Consider the following 18,275-nt stretch of genomic DNA (forward strand, 5'->3'; position numbering starts at 1 on the left):
ATGAGCCATTTTCATCCAAAATACAGGATTAGGATTTTATTTATTTTTTATTCTTTAAAGTGGCCTTTTACGCATGACAAATGAAAAACATGGCTCTATTTAGGCTAAATATCAATTTTTTATTTTTAAAAACCATACACATTACTCAAGTTTCAAATGTAAATCCAATCACGATAATCATTTAAATTACTCAAGAAAAACAGACATGAAGTAGTTTTTATTTCCAAATGTTAAGATAAAAAAATGATAATCCATAAAACAGATGGATAAACATTCATTCCCGTTACAGGAAGAATCTACAGAACAAAAACGTATGGATTCTTTTTTCTTCCCATTTTACATTTTTGCAATTTCAAGCTGCTTTTTTGTTGTAAAAACAAGAAACGTCTTCCCAAAATATAATTGCCATTGAGCAACTACTCAACATATCCCCCCTCTCTTGGCCCCCTACACCCAGCTAAGCTTGGGTGAGAGGTCTAAACAGGTGAGGGATTTAACAGTCAGAATCTGCACCCTGCTGCCAAAACAAAAACAACCCAACATGGCTGATAAGCTACTTCACAACATTAAAAAAATGTGTTAGTATTTTGACCACAGGCCTATATAAAAGCCTAGTCTCTTATTTCATACCATTTGTCACCCTGAGAAAAATATTCCTATCAGAACCAATCACAACCCTTTTTAGTGAGTGCCCCACCCCACCCCAAATGTTCCAATGTGTAATTTGTGTCAAACCCCAAAACTCTGGTTCAGTAGGTTGAAAGTTATCGTCTGCGTTTCCATAAAAATACAAAGGTACAATTTGTATGGTTGTCTGTATAAAAATGTTCCCAAGGGAGGTGTTCTGAAACAAAGTACCCCTGTGCAGTTACCAGTGTATGTATGCCTAGACTTTTTATTCTTAAAAAAATGTGTCAATTTACTTTTTCCAGTATATCAGGTGTCAAAAATATTCTACAAACAAGTCAAATGCAGCAACATTTATGACTGTAAAAGGAGTCTTATTGGGGGGGGATTTTAAAAATGTGAACAAACCATACATTGGGTGAAATTTAAGTTTTCATAAAAATAAATGAAAATAATTGAATGAAATATGAAAATAATCCACTTGCTTTTATTTTTACCAATACAACATTTTACTACCCAAAGACCAAAAATGTGAAGTTAAAATGTTTTCTTAATTTATAGAATCCGTTTTCAATTCAACCCTTTTCTATGCCTGAGTAAACAAATTTCAATATTGTACATTGGCAGGGACTGAAGTTTCGCTGAGTGAAAAAAAGACAAGAAAAAACAGAACTGATTCTCAATGTGATGACCAACTGCCACTCCCTTTATGAACTCTTAAATGTGAAAAAAATATATATACTAGGATTTTAATACCCCTCCCCTTAACCCACAATTAAATGAGAAACAGGACTTTTGAGCTTCCCTGTGAACGAGAAAAACGGAACATTGAAACTGCTAAAGCAATGAACGTAGTAAATATTTATAGAAATGTGAATGGATAGTCCCTGGGGGTTCTTACTCCTTCCTTGTCTTGTTGAAACTCTCCACCCCCCAATGGACCTCTTCGCTATACAAGCCTTAGTGTTTATTTGTTTGGCTAGAAGGTTTCTATTTATCTACAAATATATAACAAATAAAAATTGCAGGCAAAAATAGTTCAGTTTCAATAGAAACACCCTTTTTTTCCTGAAAATACAGCAGTATCTGAAATAGTCCTCTTATTCAATGTTTTACTCTGGCCCTCGTTTTTCTGCATCGTACGTCAGGAAGCTCTTTTGTCTACAAACAGAAAAAAAGTATCTACAAACTTTGTAAACAGACCTGCTTTTTCCAAAAACATAAATAATTAAAAATATTAACAGCCAATGGAGCAGAAAAAAAGTTTCTGAATGAGCAAGGGCCAAAGACATAAATATACAACACCATTCAGATAAAGAGAAGCTAAATGTCGTCTTTCATTTCTTACAGCTGCTCTTCAAGCCAGGAGGAGGACCCCCCCCCTCTCATTAAAATAATATGAATTAAAATAAAAAACAGGTCACTTTCAATCTGAGTCTATATTCACCCCTCTTGCACCGAGAACAACCTAAAAGTTATCAATGAGGGAGGGGTGGAGACAAAAGAAGCCCTCGCATTGCCCGAGGGTTATTTTTAAGAACAAAAATAAATTCTAATTAAATAAAAACCAAACACTACATTCGAGAATGTTTGCTCATTTCAGTCCAGCACAAGCTTGAAGCTTACAGAAGACTAACCGCTCTCCCTTCTACCCCTTCTTTCCTCTGCCGTCGCTCCTCCTCCTCAGAGGCGAGCTCCTCGTCGTGGCTGTGGTGGTAGTAGTAGTGGCTGAGGGTTGGCTCAGAATCAGAGGGAGGTCTCCAGGCTGTGTAAGGGGCTCCCTGGGGCCGAGGGGGTCCCTGCTGCCTTGTTGCCCTCCACGTAGAGGTGGTTGTTGCCGCTCTCCACTGCATTATTGTTCTGGTTGGGCGAGGGCGTCGGCGAGAGTGACGGGGAAGGAGGGGTAGGCGTGACGTTGCGGGGGGAGGCAGAGTTGCGCTTGGTGGGGGCATCGTCCTCGGCGTCGGTGTCGTCAATGAGGGGGATGGAGGGCTCCGAGTCCTCTATCCTGAACTCTGGGTGGGTCATGAAGTTGTGGATGGAGCTGCGTGACTCTGGCTTCTCCAGCCCCTCATAGGGGGACAGGGAGCTGCGGAATGCATTCACCACCCGAATCTGTTGGGTGAGGGAGGGTAAGGGGGACACAGTCAGTCTCAACATACAATCATGCACAGATATACATTTCGCATTTTCAATTGCAGTTCAAACCATGGACACACACAAAAAAATGGGTAAATTGCGGTGAGTTTGGGAAGGGGTACATGAAAAAACACCATTGATTTTGTTGTGAAATTCTCAACAAGACGTGCAAGTATGCAGTGAGGACTAGTCCCGGAGGCTACAGTCAATCGGTGTGTCGTCAAACCCTGATCACTTTTGTTACCATCTTTCCTCAGACTGAGACTGAGTGGTGGAAGAAACCAGTCAAAAGTTAATGGGTCGTGGGACCATCTCTTACCATCGGCTTTCACACCTCAAGAAAACTCCTCTCAGTATTCAACAAACCATTGAGGAGGAGGGGTGGTGGTGGTAGTAGTAGTGAAAGTAGTAAAAAAATATCACAAAAAAATCCAGCTCCAAAAATCCAGATTATTCAAAATGCAAGAAAAATGGAGACATGTTCTAGATGAGAACACATTCATAGAGGACAGAAGCTTGGACACAGATAGGTTAGTTATTTTGGTCATGCTCAGGGTGAGGAGGGTCAGTCACTGATTCTGTTGTGGAGAAAACAAAAACTGCAGCAGCCAAGCAGGTCTAAAGCTGATATATAGCTAGATACGCAACAGCACAAGAAACACTCAGACTATAGAGACAGAACCCATGCAGAGCGGAGCTACCTTGTGTTCAACAGTAGTAAACCTTTGAGTATAGCCCATGACACATTTCACAGAATCTAAGGAGGAATATGGTTGGAGTCAGTAAGATTCGGGTGCTGGTTGGCTTAATTTTTTGGGGGGGAAACAGTGGACGTACACACTGGCTATGAAAGAGGAATATTGAAATAAAAAGTACATCAAATTATATCAATCCTAAATATTAAGAGTTCTCATCAGCGAAGCACCTGGAAAGAGAAGGTTCATCATTTAGTAGGGAGATTATAGTAGGGCTTATAACCAAAGAGAGAAATTGAAATGAAAACATGGTCAAAACACTGCTCCCTAGTCTCAAAGCCTCTGAAGAAACATCACAGCAGTTATAATACAATCCATGTCTGCAACTGCAGGTCAGCCAGTCTGAAAGAGACCAGTTGAGGTCACACAGACACACTCCCTGGTAGAGAACAGTTAGTACACTCAGAACACATCAAAGCCCTGAGTCTGGGTCTAAGGAAAGAAGGTTCATTTGGGAAGGGACTTGGTTATTTGCGGGATGCCGAAATTCCATTCCGCAGAAGAGAGGACACAGACATTCCAGGAGCCTCCTGCACACAGTACAGCAGCCCCCGCAATGTTCCACTGATTGTCTATTAGTGGAGCGACAAGGTGGCTAGAATACAGAGACCGACTTAACACTCTGGACTGGACTTCACCCTGGAAAGACCCTGAGAAAGAACCAGTCCGGTCTAAAATGGGAAAGGTCATTCATTATTGGTTAGGCGGTGAACGTTGACCAACGTAACCAAAACATTTGACAATATGTTTACATTTGGAGAGAGAAATAACTTGTTTATACTCAGTCAGAGACAACCTCTGTTTTTGGAGGGGATTTTAAGCACTACCGTGACCATGGGCTTATACTCAAAACATTTACACAGCTACTATAGAGGGGCCAGAGCTGCGACAACAAGGCCCACAAGAGCGCTAGTAGCCAGGGGGGCCAGCCAGGGGGGAGGGGCACAGCAGCAGACGTGACCAGACAACGTCAATCCAACGTTCCTCTAGCTCCTCCCTCCCTCAACCTCTATCTTCAGAGAATGAAGCAGAAGCAGGAACAGAAAACAAGATGTGACACAGAAAAAGCCCTTAGAACTCGTGGTGACCTTGTGGGTGTTACAGTACATCCATATACAGCAGTTATGTTACCAAGCAACATGGAAGATATGGTTGTTTTTGTATTTTTTTAAGAAAAAGGAGGGACAAGTAAGAGTGAATGAATTCAAAGTTAGGCGAGAGAGTAGAAGAGGAAGATGTTAGATTTTCATGCACTAAGGAAACACACACTCACACCCCACAGTGGAAGAAGCGGTGTTGGCGTCAGTGGCAGTAGTAGAAAAGGCTACATGTGTAGGGCTAGAAACATTGGTTACATCGTGCTGTTGTTGGCTGGAGGTGGAGGGCTGCCGCCTTAGCTGGCGCTCCTGAAAGGAGCTTCCGCTCTGGAAGGCACTCACTACATCCATCTGCAAGGAATCAGAGAGGGTGACAGGAGAGGATAGAGCCCAGAAACCACAGCAAGAGGAGAGGCGAGAGAGACAAGAGAGAGGCAGAGCGAGAGAGGCAGAGCAAGAAAAGGGCAAGAAAACAAGAGGAGACCAAGAGTGGAAGAAACCAGAGAAAGGTGAGAGAAAAGGCACCAAAATATAATAGAAAGGTATATTTCCCACCACTCAGAGAGATATAGCAGTAGAGAGAGAAAGGGGGTGAAAGGCACTGATCTGAAGGTTTCTCCCCGAGCCTGATCTGACGCTTTACATTTCCTCATTAAAAAAATCCTCCCATATTCAAATACCTTTCACTCCTGGCCCTTTAAGATACCTGTACCTGCTCTGCATGTGGTCTTCTCAGTATCACACAAAAGGGGCTTCTCTTCATTGACCATCACATTATCATGTTCAACTTAGCTTGTTAGAAAGAGAAATAGAATAGGCAAAAAGGAACTTGCTTGAGCTTTCCAAAGCAAACAGAAAATCCAAGTCAAAAGAAGGATTTTGAGGGGAACATGCCAGCTGTTCTCTCAAAGTGCTGAGAGAAAGGGAAAGGGGATGAGAAGTGCGTAGAGTTATCCTTATGGCTTGTGATTCCTCTTTGGTGGACATCCGTGGAGACGTGGTCAAGGAGGACATTACCTGAGTCTGGATGCGGTTGAGGCCCCTGAACCAGAGGATCTGTCCACGGCGCAGCTCGCGCTCGGCGTGGTCGATCTCCTCCATTTCCTCCATGTCCTCCAGCTCCTCGTCAGGGATCTCCTGCCTCTGGGTGCCGTGGCCAGCAGACTTCAGGAACCTCAGACTTTTGGTGGGGATGGATGAGATCAGCTGGAGGGAGGAGAGGGGCAGAGGGGTTAAGGGCTTATCACAGTCCAAACTGTGTCTGCAATATTGGACCACAAACCCCATCTATACCACAGAGGACTGACTACTAACATACAGACAGCAAAGGCCCAGGTTACTGGTATATATGCAATGACAGGCTGGACTGCAACAGGTGCACAACAGGCACCCTCACACAATGCGCATCTGTTAACCGAACAACCAGTTTCCACAGGAAGTCAGCTCGGAAAATAAATGTGACTGATGCAAAAGTAATGGGTTGTTGTCTGGTGACTAGAGTTGCAAAGGGTCGGGACCTTTTTCAGGAAATTTTCCATGGGAAGTTAAGCCCGGGAATTTTGCTTAAAAAGTCATAAAAACAAAGTTTGCTTTATAACAGTAAACTTTTTTTGTGGGATACACAAGGCAATTCTAGGTCTTGTGGCATATTTTGGTTAAACTATCGTCAATTCAATGGAATTGCAGCCCTCTGCATGCACAGTGCACTCTTCCATCACATGTGCAGCTGATTCTCAAGATCTTGCACACTAATAAGATGCTATTGAGCCCACACTACTACACTGTCTGAGCCAAGGACTACATGCTTTCTGGTAAGTTTTGATTAGAATACTAGGTGGGGTGAATATATTTTATATGACATTTTTGTTAATGAGTCAAATTGTAGCCTACAGCAAAGTGTCTTTAAATCATTTGTAACCTGTTAACAGTTTCTGCTAGTTTTTGCTACCATGTGGATTTTAGGTTGCTTGAGCCTGCTAACTGAGGAGTGTTAATTCACCTGTTTCCATACATGTTTCATTTTAAAACATTTATCTGACAAAGGAGTTGTTTAATCTAACGGCTTAACTATTTATCTGTACATGGAATTGTATTTGTTTTTTTATAACTCATTTCCCCCGCATATCTTCACAGGGAAATGCCACAGGAACCATCTGATGTGTGGAGACATTTCACTGCAGCTAATGTTGAAGGAGAAGCTGTGTACATTTGCAAATACAGTGCCAAATCATATGTAAAGAATGCAACAAAAATTGAGAATCATCTGGCCAAGTGCATAAAGTTCCCACAGCGCTCTCAACAAACAAGCTCTGACAAAAGTCCCTCTACTTCTATTAGAGGTGAAAATTATGACTCCGACACCTTATCGATAGCAACAGCTCATGGTCCTCCTGGAATCAGAAGGTTTTTTTTACTCAATGGAGGAACGTAGTCAGAGAAATGCTGATGAATGTCTTGCTCGAGCTGTGTATGCAACTGGTTCACCTCTGATGCTCACAGGCAATGTGTGTTGGAAGAGATTTCTGAATGTTCTTCTCCCTGCATACACCCCTCCAACCAGACATGCTTCTACTCATTTGCTGGGTGCAGAGTTCAATAGAGTTCAAGTGAAGGTCAAGTAAATCATAGAGAAAGCAGACTGTATTGCAATCATCGCTGATGGGTGGTCGAATGTTCGTGGGAAAGGAATAATTAACTACATCATCTCCACCCCTCAAACCAGTATTCTACAAGAACACAGACACAAGGGACAATGGACACACCGGTCTCTACATTGTAGATGAGCTGAAGGCAGTCATCAATGACCTCGGACCACAGTCGGTATTTGCACTGGTGACAGACAATGCTGCGAACATGAAGGCTGCTTGGTCTAAAGTGGAGGAGTCCTACACCCATTGGCTGTGCTGCTCATGCATTGAATCCGCTCCTCAAGGACATCATGGCACTGAAAACAATGGATACACTCGACAAGAGAGCCAAGGAAATGGTTAGGTATGTGAATGCTGCTATAACTTGATGACCAATCTACCTCACCAAGCAGTGAGAAGAATAAGAGCACCACATTGAAGCTGCCATCATGTTTGACACTCTCCTGGAGGGGAAGTCTGCTGATATGGACAGCCCCATCAAGAGGATCCTACTGGTTGAGATATTTTGGGAGAGAGTGGTAAGCAGCCTGAAACCGATAGCAGTAGCCATTGCACGGATCGAGGGAGACGATGCCTGATGTTCAGATGTAAGAGAAGAAATCCATACTGCCCTGCCCACTTCACTGTTGCTCCAAGCAGAGGAAACTGCTGTTCTGAAATACATCAAAAAGCGTGAAGACTTCTGCCTGAAGCCCACACACGCCATGTTGGACCCCAAGTATGCTGGCAAGAGCATCCTGTCTGGTGCAGAGATCAACAACGCCTATGGTGTCATCACTACAGTGTTCGCCACCTTGGCCTGGATGAGGGCAAGGTTCTTGGCAGTCTGGCGAAGCACACTTCCAAGCAAGGGCTTTGGAATGGAGATGCAATGACAGTCGTGCCGACATATCTTATCGGCCACCTGGTGGAAGGGACTGTGGATCTGAGGCGCCTCCATCATCCTCTAAATCCCCCCAACCTCAGCCACCTCAGAGCACAACTGGTCCTTGTTTGGGAACACACACACACACACACACACACACACAAGCACGCAACAGGCTGACGACCAATGCAATGGTTGAAAAATTGGTGGCCATCCGGGCAAATCTGAGGCTTTTTGAGCCTGACAACGAACCATCCTCAACAAGGTTGGAAAGTGACAGTGAAGATGAGGCCTCCGAGCCTGATGTTCAAGAGGTGGACATTGAGGTGGTCCAGGAAGAAGACATGGAAGCCTGAGAGGAAGACAACCAAAGCTTTAGTTTCTAGACTATAATTTTACAGATGTATGTCAAATTTTTTTTTTGGGGGAGATGTGATGGATCATTGGGGATCATTCAATATTCCGTTGATCAGTGAAATCATCCCTTGTGAACAGTCAACTCATTTAATTAAAGTTAAATTTGTAACTAAATCTATATATTTTTTCTATTGGAAGGATTTAATAATTTGCAATTATGCCTACTTATAGTAAGGAAAAAGGGTTTATGTTTCTGTCTCCATATGATATGGTAAATATATCCAATGCAAAAATATCTACATGGTATTAATATTAATTTGCCTATATTCCCGTTAATTCCCACGGAAAGTTTCCACCTCTGAATATTCCCCAAAATGTGCAACCCTACTGGTGACAAAGCAATGTTTGGTCTGTGATCATGTCCGGCCATTTACTTGCTAGGTCAGCATCACAAAATGCACAACTAATGACATCACAATCAACAACATAAAAAAAAACAGGAAAAGGTCAACAGGAAATTGTAATACAATAGATATTTCAGAAATAACATGACAATGCTCAAATCAGGAATTCTAGATCCTTCTGTAAAGATCATCATCCAACTAGCCATTTCAATACAGTGTGGCCATTCAGCTACCCAACACAGCCACATTGGGGCAGCAGTGTGTCCCTGACAGATGGGGCAGTGTTGGAAAGTTACAGGTGACGCACTTGCAACTCACTGTGTGTGTGTGTGGGTCTTCTTACCTGACCCCAGAGGAGACTGCTAAAGCCCAGAAAAGTGCACCATAGCCACTGGTCGATGCTCAGGCCCACGCAGCTGAAAGGTTTGCCTCCCCACTGCACTATGACTATCTGAGAGGCCGGAGAAGAAAGAAACATATTTAGAGGTCAAGCTCATTTTCATTCACGGTTTCTTGATTTGCTGGTAATTCCATTTGACAGATATGCGTGTTATAACAGGTTTCATTTGTACCATGTATGAATATGGTTTGGGTTTCGTTTTTATTGATTCTTTATTTATCCAGGTGAGAGCCATTGAGATGACTCATTTAAGGGATCCCTGGCCTTTTTATATATGGCGAAGAACCCATCTTCCCTAAACATCTGAAACCCTCTTCTAAGAGCATCTTAAATGAACCCTAGCGCTGGATTTGCTGATCACTACTTTAATGAGGGAAAATGTACTCACTACGACTGTGATGTGGTTGTCTCACCTAGCCATCTGAAGACAAATACACTAATTGTAAGTCGCTCTAGACAAGAGCGTCTATTAAATGACCAAAACAGTTTTTTTTTTAAATGGTGCCTGTTTAAAGCAGTGAGCAACTCCAGCAAGCAGACATGCTACAGTCTGAAGACACTAGACACCAAGTGTTACCTGGATGATAAAGGTGCCAAAGACGATGGAGCAGAAGATGAGGTTGTTGAAGATGCCGTCGAAGACGTTGCGCTCGCCGTGGATCTTTCTGGCGTTGATCTCGTTGAAGAGCTGCAGCAGGACGAAGGTGTTGAAAATAATGGTGTAGTGCTCTGAGGGAGGCGAGTGGAGGGGTGCGTACCGCCCGCTATCGATGTCAAATATCTGCTCACCTGGGAGGGGGAGGAGAGAGAGGAGAGAGACGGGGGAGGTGAAGCGTTGACCCACTACCCTTTTGAATATTCTTTATTTCATCTAGATCACGTGTCAAACTCATTTTACAGAGGGTGTCTGCGGATTTTTGCTCCTCCCTTGTACTTGACTGATGAATTAAGGTCACTAATTAGTAAGGAACTCCCCTCACCTGGTTGTTTAGGTCTTAATTGAAAGGAAAAAACTAAAACCTGCAGACACTAGGCCCTCTGGAATGATTTAAAGGTAGACTCAGTGTTATGATGTAGATGCAGAAAGGAAACAGTATGGTGGGTCAAATTCCACAACTACTAAGAACGTTGAAGCATAAGGCTCAACTTCACCGCTGTTTTGGTCCGGTGGCTACCACGCACTAACAGCGTTAAAACGAACCCTTGCACATGTGCAGATACTGTGTGAGAGCCAAGTGCTGCATCTTGCTCAGCTGCTCGTGGTAGTCCCATTGAGATCAGAACACCTCTTTCACCTCAAAAGATCAGCAAATTGCACTTAAACGTTCAAATGTTCTCAGCCTTCTGAGGTTAATCTGACATTGGACAGTGAAATGTGTTGTTTTGCAGCCGTTGTACACGCCCCTGGAGCAAATTAAGATTAAGTGCCTTGCTCAAGGGCACATCATCAGGTTCTTCACCTTGTCGGCTCAGGTATATGAACAAGCAACCTTTCGGTTACTGGCCCAACGCTCTAACCACTAGCTTACCTCCCGCCCTAGTTAAGTTGGTAGTAAAGATGACACCATCAGAGAGCCAGTCGATCAAGTCCGCCTAATACCCATGTGAAATTCCATGGCATATGGAAAGCTGTTTCAGCTCAGTGTGCAATTAGAGTGAGATGCAGAGAATGAAAAACACACACGCTTCTACACAGACACACTAGTACTTTACCTACGAAGAGCAGGGTGAAGATGATGATGAGCTGGTAGACTCCATGGCCAAGGATGTTCTTCATCATGGTGCGGGAGATGAGGGGCTTGTTGCGGCCGTAAGGCTTCCTCAGCAGTAGAGACTCAGTGGGGGGCTCAGTGGCCAGGGCCAGAGAGGCAAAGGTGTCCATGATCAGGTTCACCCACAGCATCTGGACAGCTTTCAGAGGAGAGTCCTGGTGGGAGAGAGGGAGGTAGGAAAAGGATAGGGGGAGACAGAGGGAAGGGAGTGGAAAGAGGAGAGATACAGAAAGGGGGGGAGAGCAGGACAGAGAAAGATTACTCATGCAGTCAGTACTACTTACATAACATCCTCCACACTATCCCAACATCAGACTGTAGACACACTGCACAAATCCAACCAACGCATTCAAAGAAGTGCAGGCCATAACACGAAGAGCAAATGCTGCCTGAGCAGTGATCATTGAAAGCTAAAAGACTTCAGTAGCCCACACACTGCTCAGAAATGACACAAGTGGCTATTACAGGTGTCCACTTGCTGACTCACCAGAGCTATTTGTGCTCCAGTAGAGGCAAACCACTTCACACCAGCAGAGGAGCTAGCGAGCTACATACGTCCATATACACATTAACAGCTTAGCATGCTAGCAAAGCAGCTAGCTTCATACATTGTGCAGCTTAGCATGCTAGCAGAATGGCTAGCTACACACAGGTAAACACATTAGCATCTACACTAGCATTCAGTGTGTGTGTGTGTGTGTGTGTGTCTCTTGACCCATGTGGCCCTCTAGTAAATGCTCAGCCACTCATCACTCATTATCTCAAAATTACAGCACTGTTGGATAATGCACACAGCTCAGGCCCGGAGCTTTAAATAGCTGTTTGTTCCGTTTCTATTGCAGGCCCATTTACCATTGTTTTACGCCTGGATGAGCACTAATTTGGCGGCTGCTGTGACCAACAGGTCAAATAGGGGCGGATGATTGCTACCTCTAGTCAGAGAACCTGAAAAGCAGCTCTGATCCAAGGGAATACATTAGAATAAATTGGTTGCTCCATTTTGTACTGCCTCAGTCATTGTGGATACACACACACACACACACACACACACACACACACACACACACACACACTCTTCAGTCATAGGTGACAAATCTTGCCATTCAAGGGAGGATAGATCCTGGTGCTGCTCCTAAGAACCAAACCCTCTAGTCCCCTCTGAATGCAAATCAAAACCAAGAGCACAGCGCTTAGTTTTTCTCCATATCACATACAATGAGTCATATCAACGCGCGACAGAGCTGGGGTGCTGTGCTCTGCTTGTTTCAGCCGAAGGTGGGGGAGGAGCAGGTGTGTGTGAGTCTGTGTGAGGCATGGAGGGAGAGAAAGTAGCCAGAAAGTTAGACAAACTTGTTGCTGCCATAGTTTATCTATCACACCATCTGGTGAAACGGATGTGTAGGCTACATGCCAGTCCTTTTTACCGGCGCTCACATAACTGTCATAATAATTTAACCTTTAACTAGGCAAGTCAGTTAAGAACAAATTCTTATTTACAATGACAGACTAGGGACAGTGGGTTAACTGCCTTGTTCAGGGGCAGAACGACAGATTTTTACCTTGTCAGCTTGGTGATTTGATCTAGCAACCTTTCGGTTACTGGCCCAACGCTCTAACCACTAGGCTACCTGCCTCCCCAATGGTCTATCTTGTAGCAATGTCAGACAATTTTATTTAATTTCAGACAAATCTTTTTCATGATTAAAATAGGCCTATATTCTTCTTACAAATGAATACTCTCCCAAGTACTGGAATAGCACCATCCGGTGGGATATCTGCATAACCGTGCCCATCCCTAGTTTGTGTGTTACCTGTGTGATGCAGGCGCCGGTGAAGGCCACGATGACGGCCACTACGTTAACGGTGAGCTGGAACTGGAGGAACTTGGAGATGCTGTCGTAGACGTTGCGGCCCCACATCACCGCCTTGACGATGCTGCTGAAATTGTCGTCCGTCAGGATGATGTCAGATGCCTCCTTGGCCACGTCTGTGCCGGCGATACCCTGCAGATGACACACACACATTAAGTTCTATATTGAAGTTGTGTAGAGCAGTGGTCTAGTGTTAAAGCCCTCTGCTCTAGACACACATATCTCTCTCCCCGGAGACAAGAGTTCAATCCCCACTCCAAACCTTCATACCGTTCCTCATATCCCCGTCTACCCCTCTGTCAACTCATAACGGTCTCATGAAGTCAAAATGCGTAAGAGAAACAAGAGTTCGATATTCAAGTAGTCGTAGCCCTATACACATGTAATTGCGGTGCAGTATGTTTGTTGTTACTGTTGATATGTGCCGATATGTGGTGGCCATTGGTCACTACAGAGTGTGATGTTATCAGTCAGTCAAATTTGTTGAACTTTAGTTCCACATCTTTCTCTCTTTTTTGCGCATGATTACATTCATTGTGATGCTTTGTAAACATGCAGTAAATTACATCCATTAAGTTTACAATGTCAACATCGTTTTTGACTCCCCATATAAAAATGCAGATTAAAGTTCCATCATGATCGTTATCTGACTCACGGTTATCTGGGCAGTATGAGATTCCATACAGTACGGGCAATCATTTACAGCCAACTAGTATCAACATGTTACTTTGTGATAGGACTGGCAGAGAAATGAGTCTCACCATGGCGAAGCCGACATCAGCTTTCTTCAAGGCGGGCCCGTCGTTGGTGCCGTCTCCTGTGACTGCTACCACCTGCCTCTGTTCTAAGACCGTACTGTCAATGATACCTGGGGGGAGAGAGAAAAATATTACCAAATAACACATTTGAAATGACGGATTTCAGGACACTGTGACTTGTGAAAATGACATTTTTCATTTTCATCCTGAAAGAGCAAAGCGAAGTACCTTTGACTAATGTGTGCTTGTCGGTGGGTGAGGATCGTGCAAGTACTCGGAGTTTTGGCCAGATCTTATCAATGCGCTCTTGTTCAATCTAGAAGGGAAAAATGAGACTAATTAGCCTACAATCCCAATTCTTCATCTATCAACCATGTTAAGCTCGTTACATTAGTCCATCAGGGCCAACTAACCCTACTAGGTTAATTAACACTGAAGTACAATGTCAAACAGGGTCGTGTTCATTAGGGCACGCAATGGAAAATGGTCTCAAACCTTTTGCAATGGGAAATTAAAATACGTTTCTTATTTGGTGATAATGAACACGACCTAGTTGATTGTGTTTTGGTGTAAAGCCACAACAATATATTTAACCCACCTCTCCCTTCTCGTTGCGGATCCGTCGGTTGAACTCCTTGCCTTCCATGCACAGGAACTCGTCTCCGGGCTGCAGGATGCCACACTTGGTGGCGATGGCGCGGGCCGTGTTGATGTTGTCCCCGGTTACCATGCGTACCGTGATCCCGGCACGCTGACATTTCTTGATTGCATCCGGGACCTGGAGGGGCGGAGAGAGAGAGAGATGTTAATGTAACTGACTGGCTGCGAAATCCGGGTTTCCCGACAGCTGCAGGACTGTCCTAGCTTGCAGAGCTCAACCCTAGGCTCAGCTCAAGTCTTCAGGTCTGGGGCAAGGTCACTGTACGAGCAAACCACTTCTGTTCCATAAGGAACAAGTCATCCTCAATACACCATCTGGTTGCAATGGGTCTTTAACTTTCACCATAACAGGAGCTGTTGATAGACCATGTGTGAGGCTGACAGAGATAAACCATTAACTAGGACCCAGAGTTGTTCCTAGTCAGTGGCCTCTCTGAATGCCACATATCTATACTGATAAGAACACACTTCGGGGTCAATGGAAATAACACAATAACGCTGATATTTGCATACAACTGTGTGCAGAAGCTTGCTTCCTTTTCACTAGCCTCATGCCCTAGAAGCCATGTCGGGTGTGTGGTAGGTAAAGTATATCAGATTATTCCACTGTATCATTGCTAATGTCAGTCTGCTTGTTTTGTTTGACTGTGGTCCATAAACTGACCTCGGGTCTGACTGGGTCCTCGATGCCCACCACACATACACAGGTCAGGCTGGTGAGGATGTCGTTCTCCTGGTCCCAGTCAGGCTCGCCCTCCGAGACAGGGAAGTCGCGGTAGGCCAGGCAGATGGTGCGCAGGCCCTCTGAGGCCATGGGCTCAATCACCTTCTTCACCATATCCTCTCTGTCCCGGGGACGAAACACCTTGGTCTCGCCGCTCGCCGTCAGGAGCTTAGAACACCTGGTGGTGGGGGAAAGAGCGAGAGAGGGACAGGGCGAGAGAGGGACAGGGCGAGAGAGGGAGCAACGGACAGGTGTGATGTGTTAGACCCAGCGATGTGATAACACACAGCAGGAAGCCTGTTTCTCTGACTTCGTCCCAAACGGCACCCTAATCCCTACATAGTGCATTACATTTGACCAGACCCTATAGGTGGGTAAAAAGGAGGCATGTTTAGAGCCATTTGGGAGGCTTAGACTAATTTCTCCGGGCCTGTTTTTAAGAAGCTATGTTAAGGGGCTTGGTGGGATGCACTTGAACTACTTAGCGCCTAAGCCGAAAACAATTCCTTTGCAAGCCTGCCTGGCCACCTAGAACCAATGTTAAGCTCTTTGAATGAGAGGTGCTTAGTGCTCTACTAATTGTGTGCCATCCACTACAAAAACCAAAGGTGTTCCATGTTTGTATGAGGTGATAACCTGTACACTATCTGTATTTTTTTTAATTTATTTTTTTACCTTTATTTTACTAGGCAAGTCAGTTAAGAACAAATTCTTATTTACAATGACGGCCTAGGAACAGTGGGTAAACTGCCTGTTCAGGGGTAGAACGACAGATTTGTACCTTGTCAGCTCGGGGGTTTGAACTTGCAACCTTCCGGTTACTAGTCCAACGCTCTAACCACTAGGCTACCCTGCCGCCCCGGTATAGAATATCATTGGGTATATATGCCACTTAGTTTGGACTACCGGGTCTGCTAACTTACTGAATGCATACATTTTAGTATGTGTGTGATCCATGTGGAAATTGAACCAACAACCTTGGCATTGCTAGCACAACGCTCTTTTCAACTGAGCCCCACAGAACCATATAATCCATACAGGGACTTAGACGTACACCAATTTACACTTAGTTTACCATTGATATCAATGTCTGACTAGTTAAGATTCACCCCACACCGAATACTGAGAGCAGCTTGATTTAGCTTGAAACCCAAACCTACTTCTTGAGGAGGATCTCAGAGGCTCCCTTGCTGAACATGCGGAAGCTCCCGTCGGCGTTCTTCAGCACGGTGCTCATGGACTTCCTGCAGGAGTTGAAGGTGTAGACCTTGTAGAGCTTCTCCTCAGGGATCTCGTTGCGGATGGCCTGGTAGTCACGCTTCAGGTCATTAGCGAAGCCCAGCAAGGCACATTCAGTTTTGTTACCCACCTGGCGCGGCAGACCACCTTCCTTCTCCGGAGACTGGTGACAGAGAGAGACACACCAAGTATCACGTAAGGGTCGTGTTCAGTTGGCACAAAACAGAAGAAACCGGTACCAAACGGAGTGCAATGAGGAGGTACCGTCTGTACTTGCCCAACAAGAAAAAAAGCTGGTCTCCCGCTGGAAAATCTTTTGCTACGGCATGGCCTAATGATTAGGACCCAGGTCATGTTGGAGACTATTAACAGCACATTCAGTCATCTCATACTAGTGATTTGTTACTGACATGACATTTACAAGCAAAACTCCTACCCCACATTTAATCAACAACATCTATTCTAAACCCATCAGTGACTGCACATTGATAGCACACACACACACACACACACACACGCCTGTGCAGTACACCATTTCTCGAGGCAACCTCCCTCACCATAATGTTGGTGGTGTAGGCGCTGTTGACGCTGATGCCCAGGACAAGGATGTCCATGATGGCGGCGGGGATGAGCTGGGGCTCAGGCACGTTGCGGTAGTGCTTGTCGGCCACGTAGGCCTGCACCACCGTCATGCGGTTCATGGTCAGCGTACCCGTCTTGTCCGAGCAGATGGCCGTAGCGTTGCCCATGGTCTCACAGGCGTCCAGGTGACGCACCAGGTTGTTGTCTTTCATCATTTTCTGTTAGGAAGAAGACAGGGGGGAGGGAGAAGGGGAGACATCATGAAAAAGGTCATTGAATTAAATATGAGCTGCAGAAGGTAAATATGAGCTGCTGAAGGGGGTCAAAAGCCTAAAAATAGAAAGGGACGGTTTAACTAAGCTTTTCCACTCAACAGTACTGCAGTCCTCTCCTCTCTGCATCAAAAGCTGCTGTAGCTTCTAAGTCTACAGTGGTGTGAGTGGGCTGGATAATGCCTTAGATACTGGTCTTCCAGGGCTAGGGTCTACTACTGATATTACTAATCAACCTGTTGGCCCAACAACTCCAGTTAGAAGGATCATGACACAGCCAACTGGCTTTAATGTATCATGGAAGGCTAGCCTCTTAAAGCTACAGTCTTAGCTAAGTGAAGGGCTAACTGACTGAGGGCTAACCTACTATGTAAGCGAATGAAGCTTGAGTTAACAGCTAAAGCTCATTGGCAGTGTGGGTCTGTTCACACTGCTCGCGGTAAAAATCTACACCAGGAAATTAACTGATGAATTGTAACCTTGCACAGCCACAATGGCTGGGCGATATGTTTTCAAACTTATGGGTGAGTCATGATATACACTATATATATACATATATAAAAAGGTATGTTGATACACCTTCAAATTTGTGTATTCTGCTATTTCAGCCACAAATGTTGCTGACAGGTGTATAAAATCGAGCACACAGCCATGCAATCTCCATAGACAAACATTGACAGTAGAATGGTCTTACTGAAGAGCTCATTGACTTTTAACGTGGCACCGTCATAGGATGCCACCTTTCAGTTCATCAAATTTCTGCCCTGCTAGTGCTGCCCCGGTCAACTGTAAGTGCTGTTATTGTGAAGTGGAAATGTCTAGGAGAAACAACGGCTCAGCCACAAAGTGGTAGGCCACATATGCTCACAGAACGGGAGCGCCGAGTGCAGCAAAAGGTGGCGCTACAAAGTATTAACTTAAGGGGGCTGAATAATTTTGCATGCCCAATTTTTCAGTTTTTGATTTGTTAAAAAAGTTTGAAATATCCAATAAATGTCGTTCCACTTCATGATTGTGTCCCACTTGTTGTTGATTCTTCACAAAAAAATACAGTTTTATATCTTTATGTTTGAAGCCTGAAATGTGGCAAAAGGTCGCAAAGTTC

At 44.5% G+C, this 18,275-nt stretch overlaps 1 protein-coding gene across 4 annotated transcripts in view; it reads right to left on the reverse strand.

Annotated features, from left to right (window-relative positions):
• Positions 1–202: 202 nt before the first annotated feature.
• The window catches only part of atp2b1a (ATPase plasma membrane Ca2+ transporting 1a), a 52,593-nt gene continuing 34,520 nt past the window's right edge, over positions 203–18,275 (reverse strand). For 2 of the 4 annotated variants that reach the window (XM_042318640.1, XM_042318639.1), the window contains 13 exons: positions 16,874–17,116; positions 16,238–16,479; positions 15,018–15,255; positions 14,292–14,471; positions 13,922–14,009; positions 13,697–13,803; positions 12,876–13,067; positions 11,006–11,219; positions 9,870–10,081; positions 9,236–9,343; positions 5,636–5,824; positions 4,877–4,969; positions 203–2,742 (listed from right to left, as the gene is read on the reverse strand). In XM_042318640.1, coding sequence (XP_042174574.1) covers positions 2,374–2,742; positions 4,877–4,969; positions 5,636–5,824; positions 9,236–9,343; positions 9,870–10,081; positions 11,006–11,219; positions 12,876–13,067; positions 13,697–13,803; positions 13,922–14,009; positions 14,292–14,471; positions 15,018–15,255; positions 16,238–16,479; positions 16,874–17,116 — 2,475 coding nt within the window. In that variant the 3' untranslated portion in view covers positions 203–2,373. The remainder of the gene's footprint in view (positions 2,743–4,876; positions 4,970–5,635; positions 5,825–9,235; positions 9,344–9,869; positions 10,082–11,005; positions 11,220–12,875; positions 13,068–13,696; positions 13,804–13,921; positions 14,010–14,291; positions 14,472–15,017; positions 15,256–16,237; positions 16,480–16,873; positions 17,117–18,275) is intronic. The other 2 variants (XM_042318642.1, XM_042318641.1) reach the window with 1 other exon arrangement.

Source organism: Oncorhynchus tshawytscha, unplaced genomic scaffold (assembly GCF_018296145.1).
Source record: "Oncorhynchus tshawytscha isolate Ot180627B unplaced genomic scaffold, Otsh_v2.0 Un_scaffold_3920_pilon_pilon, whole genome shotgun sequence".
Classification (NCBI taxonomy): Eukaryota; Metazoa; Chordata; class Actinopteri; order Salmoniformes; family Salmonidae; genus Oncorhynchus; species Oncorhynchus tshawytscha.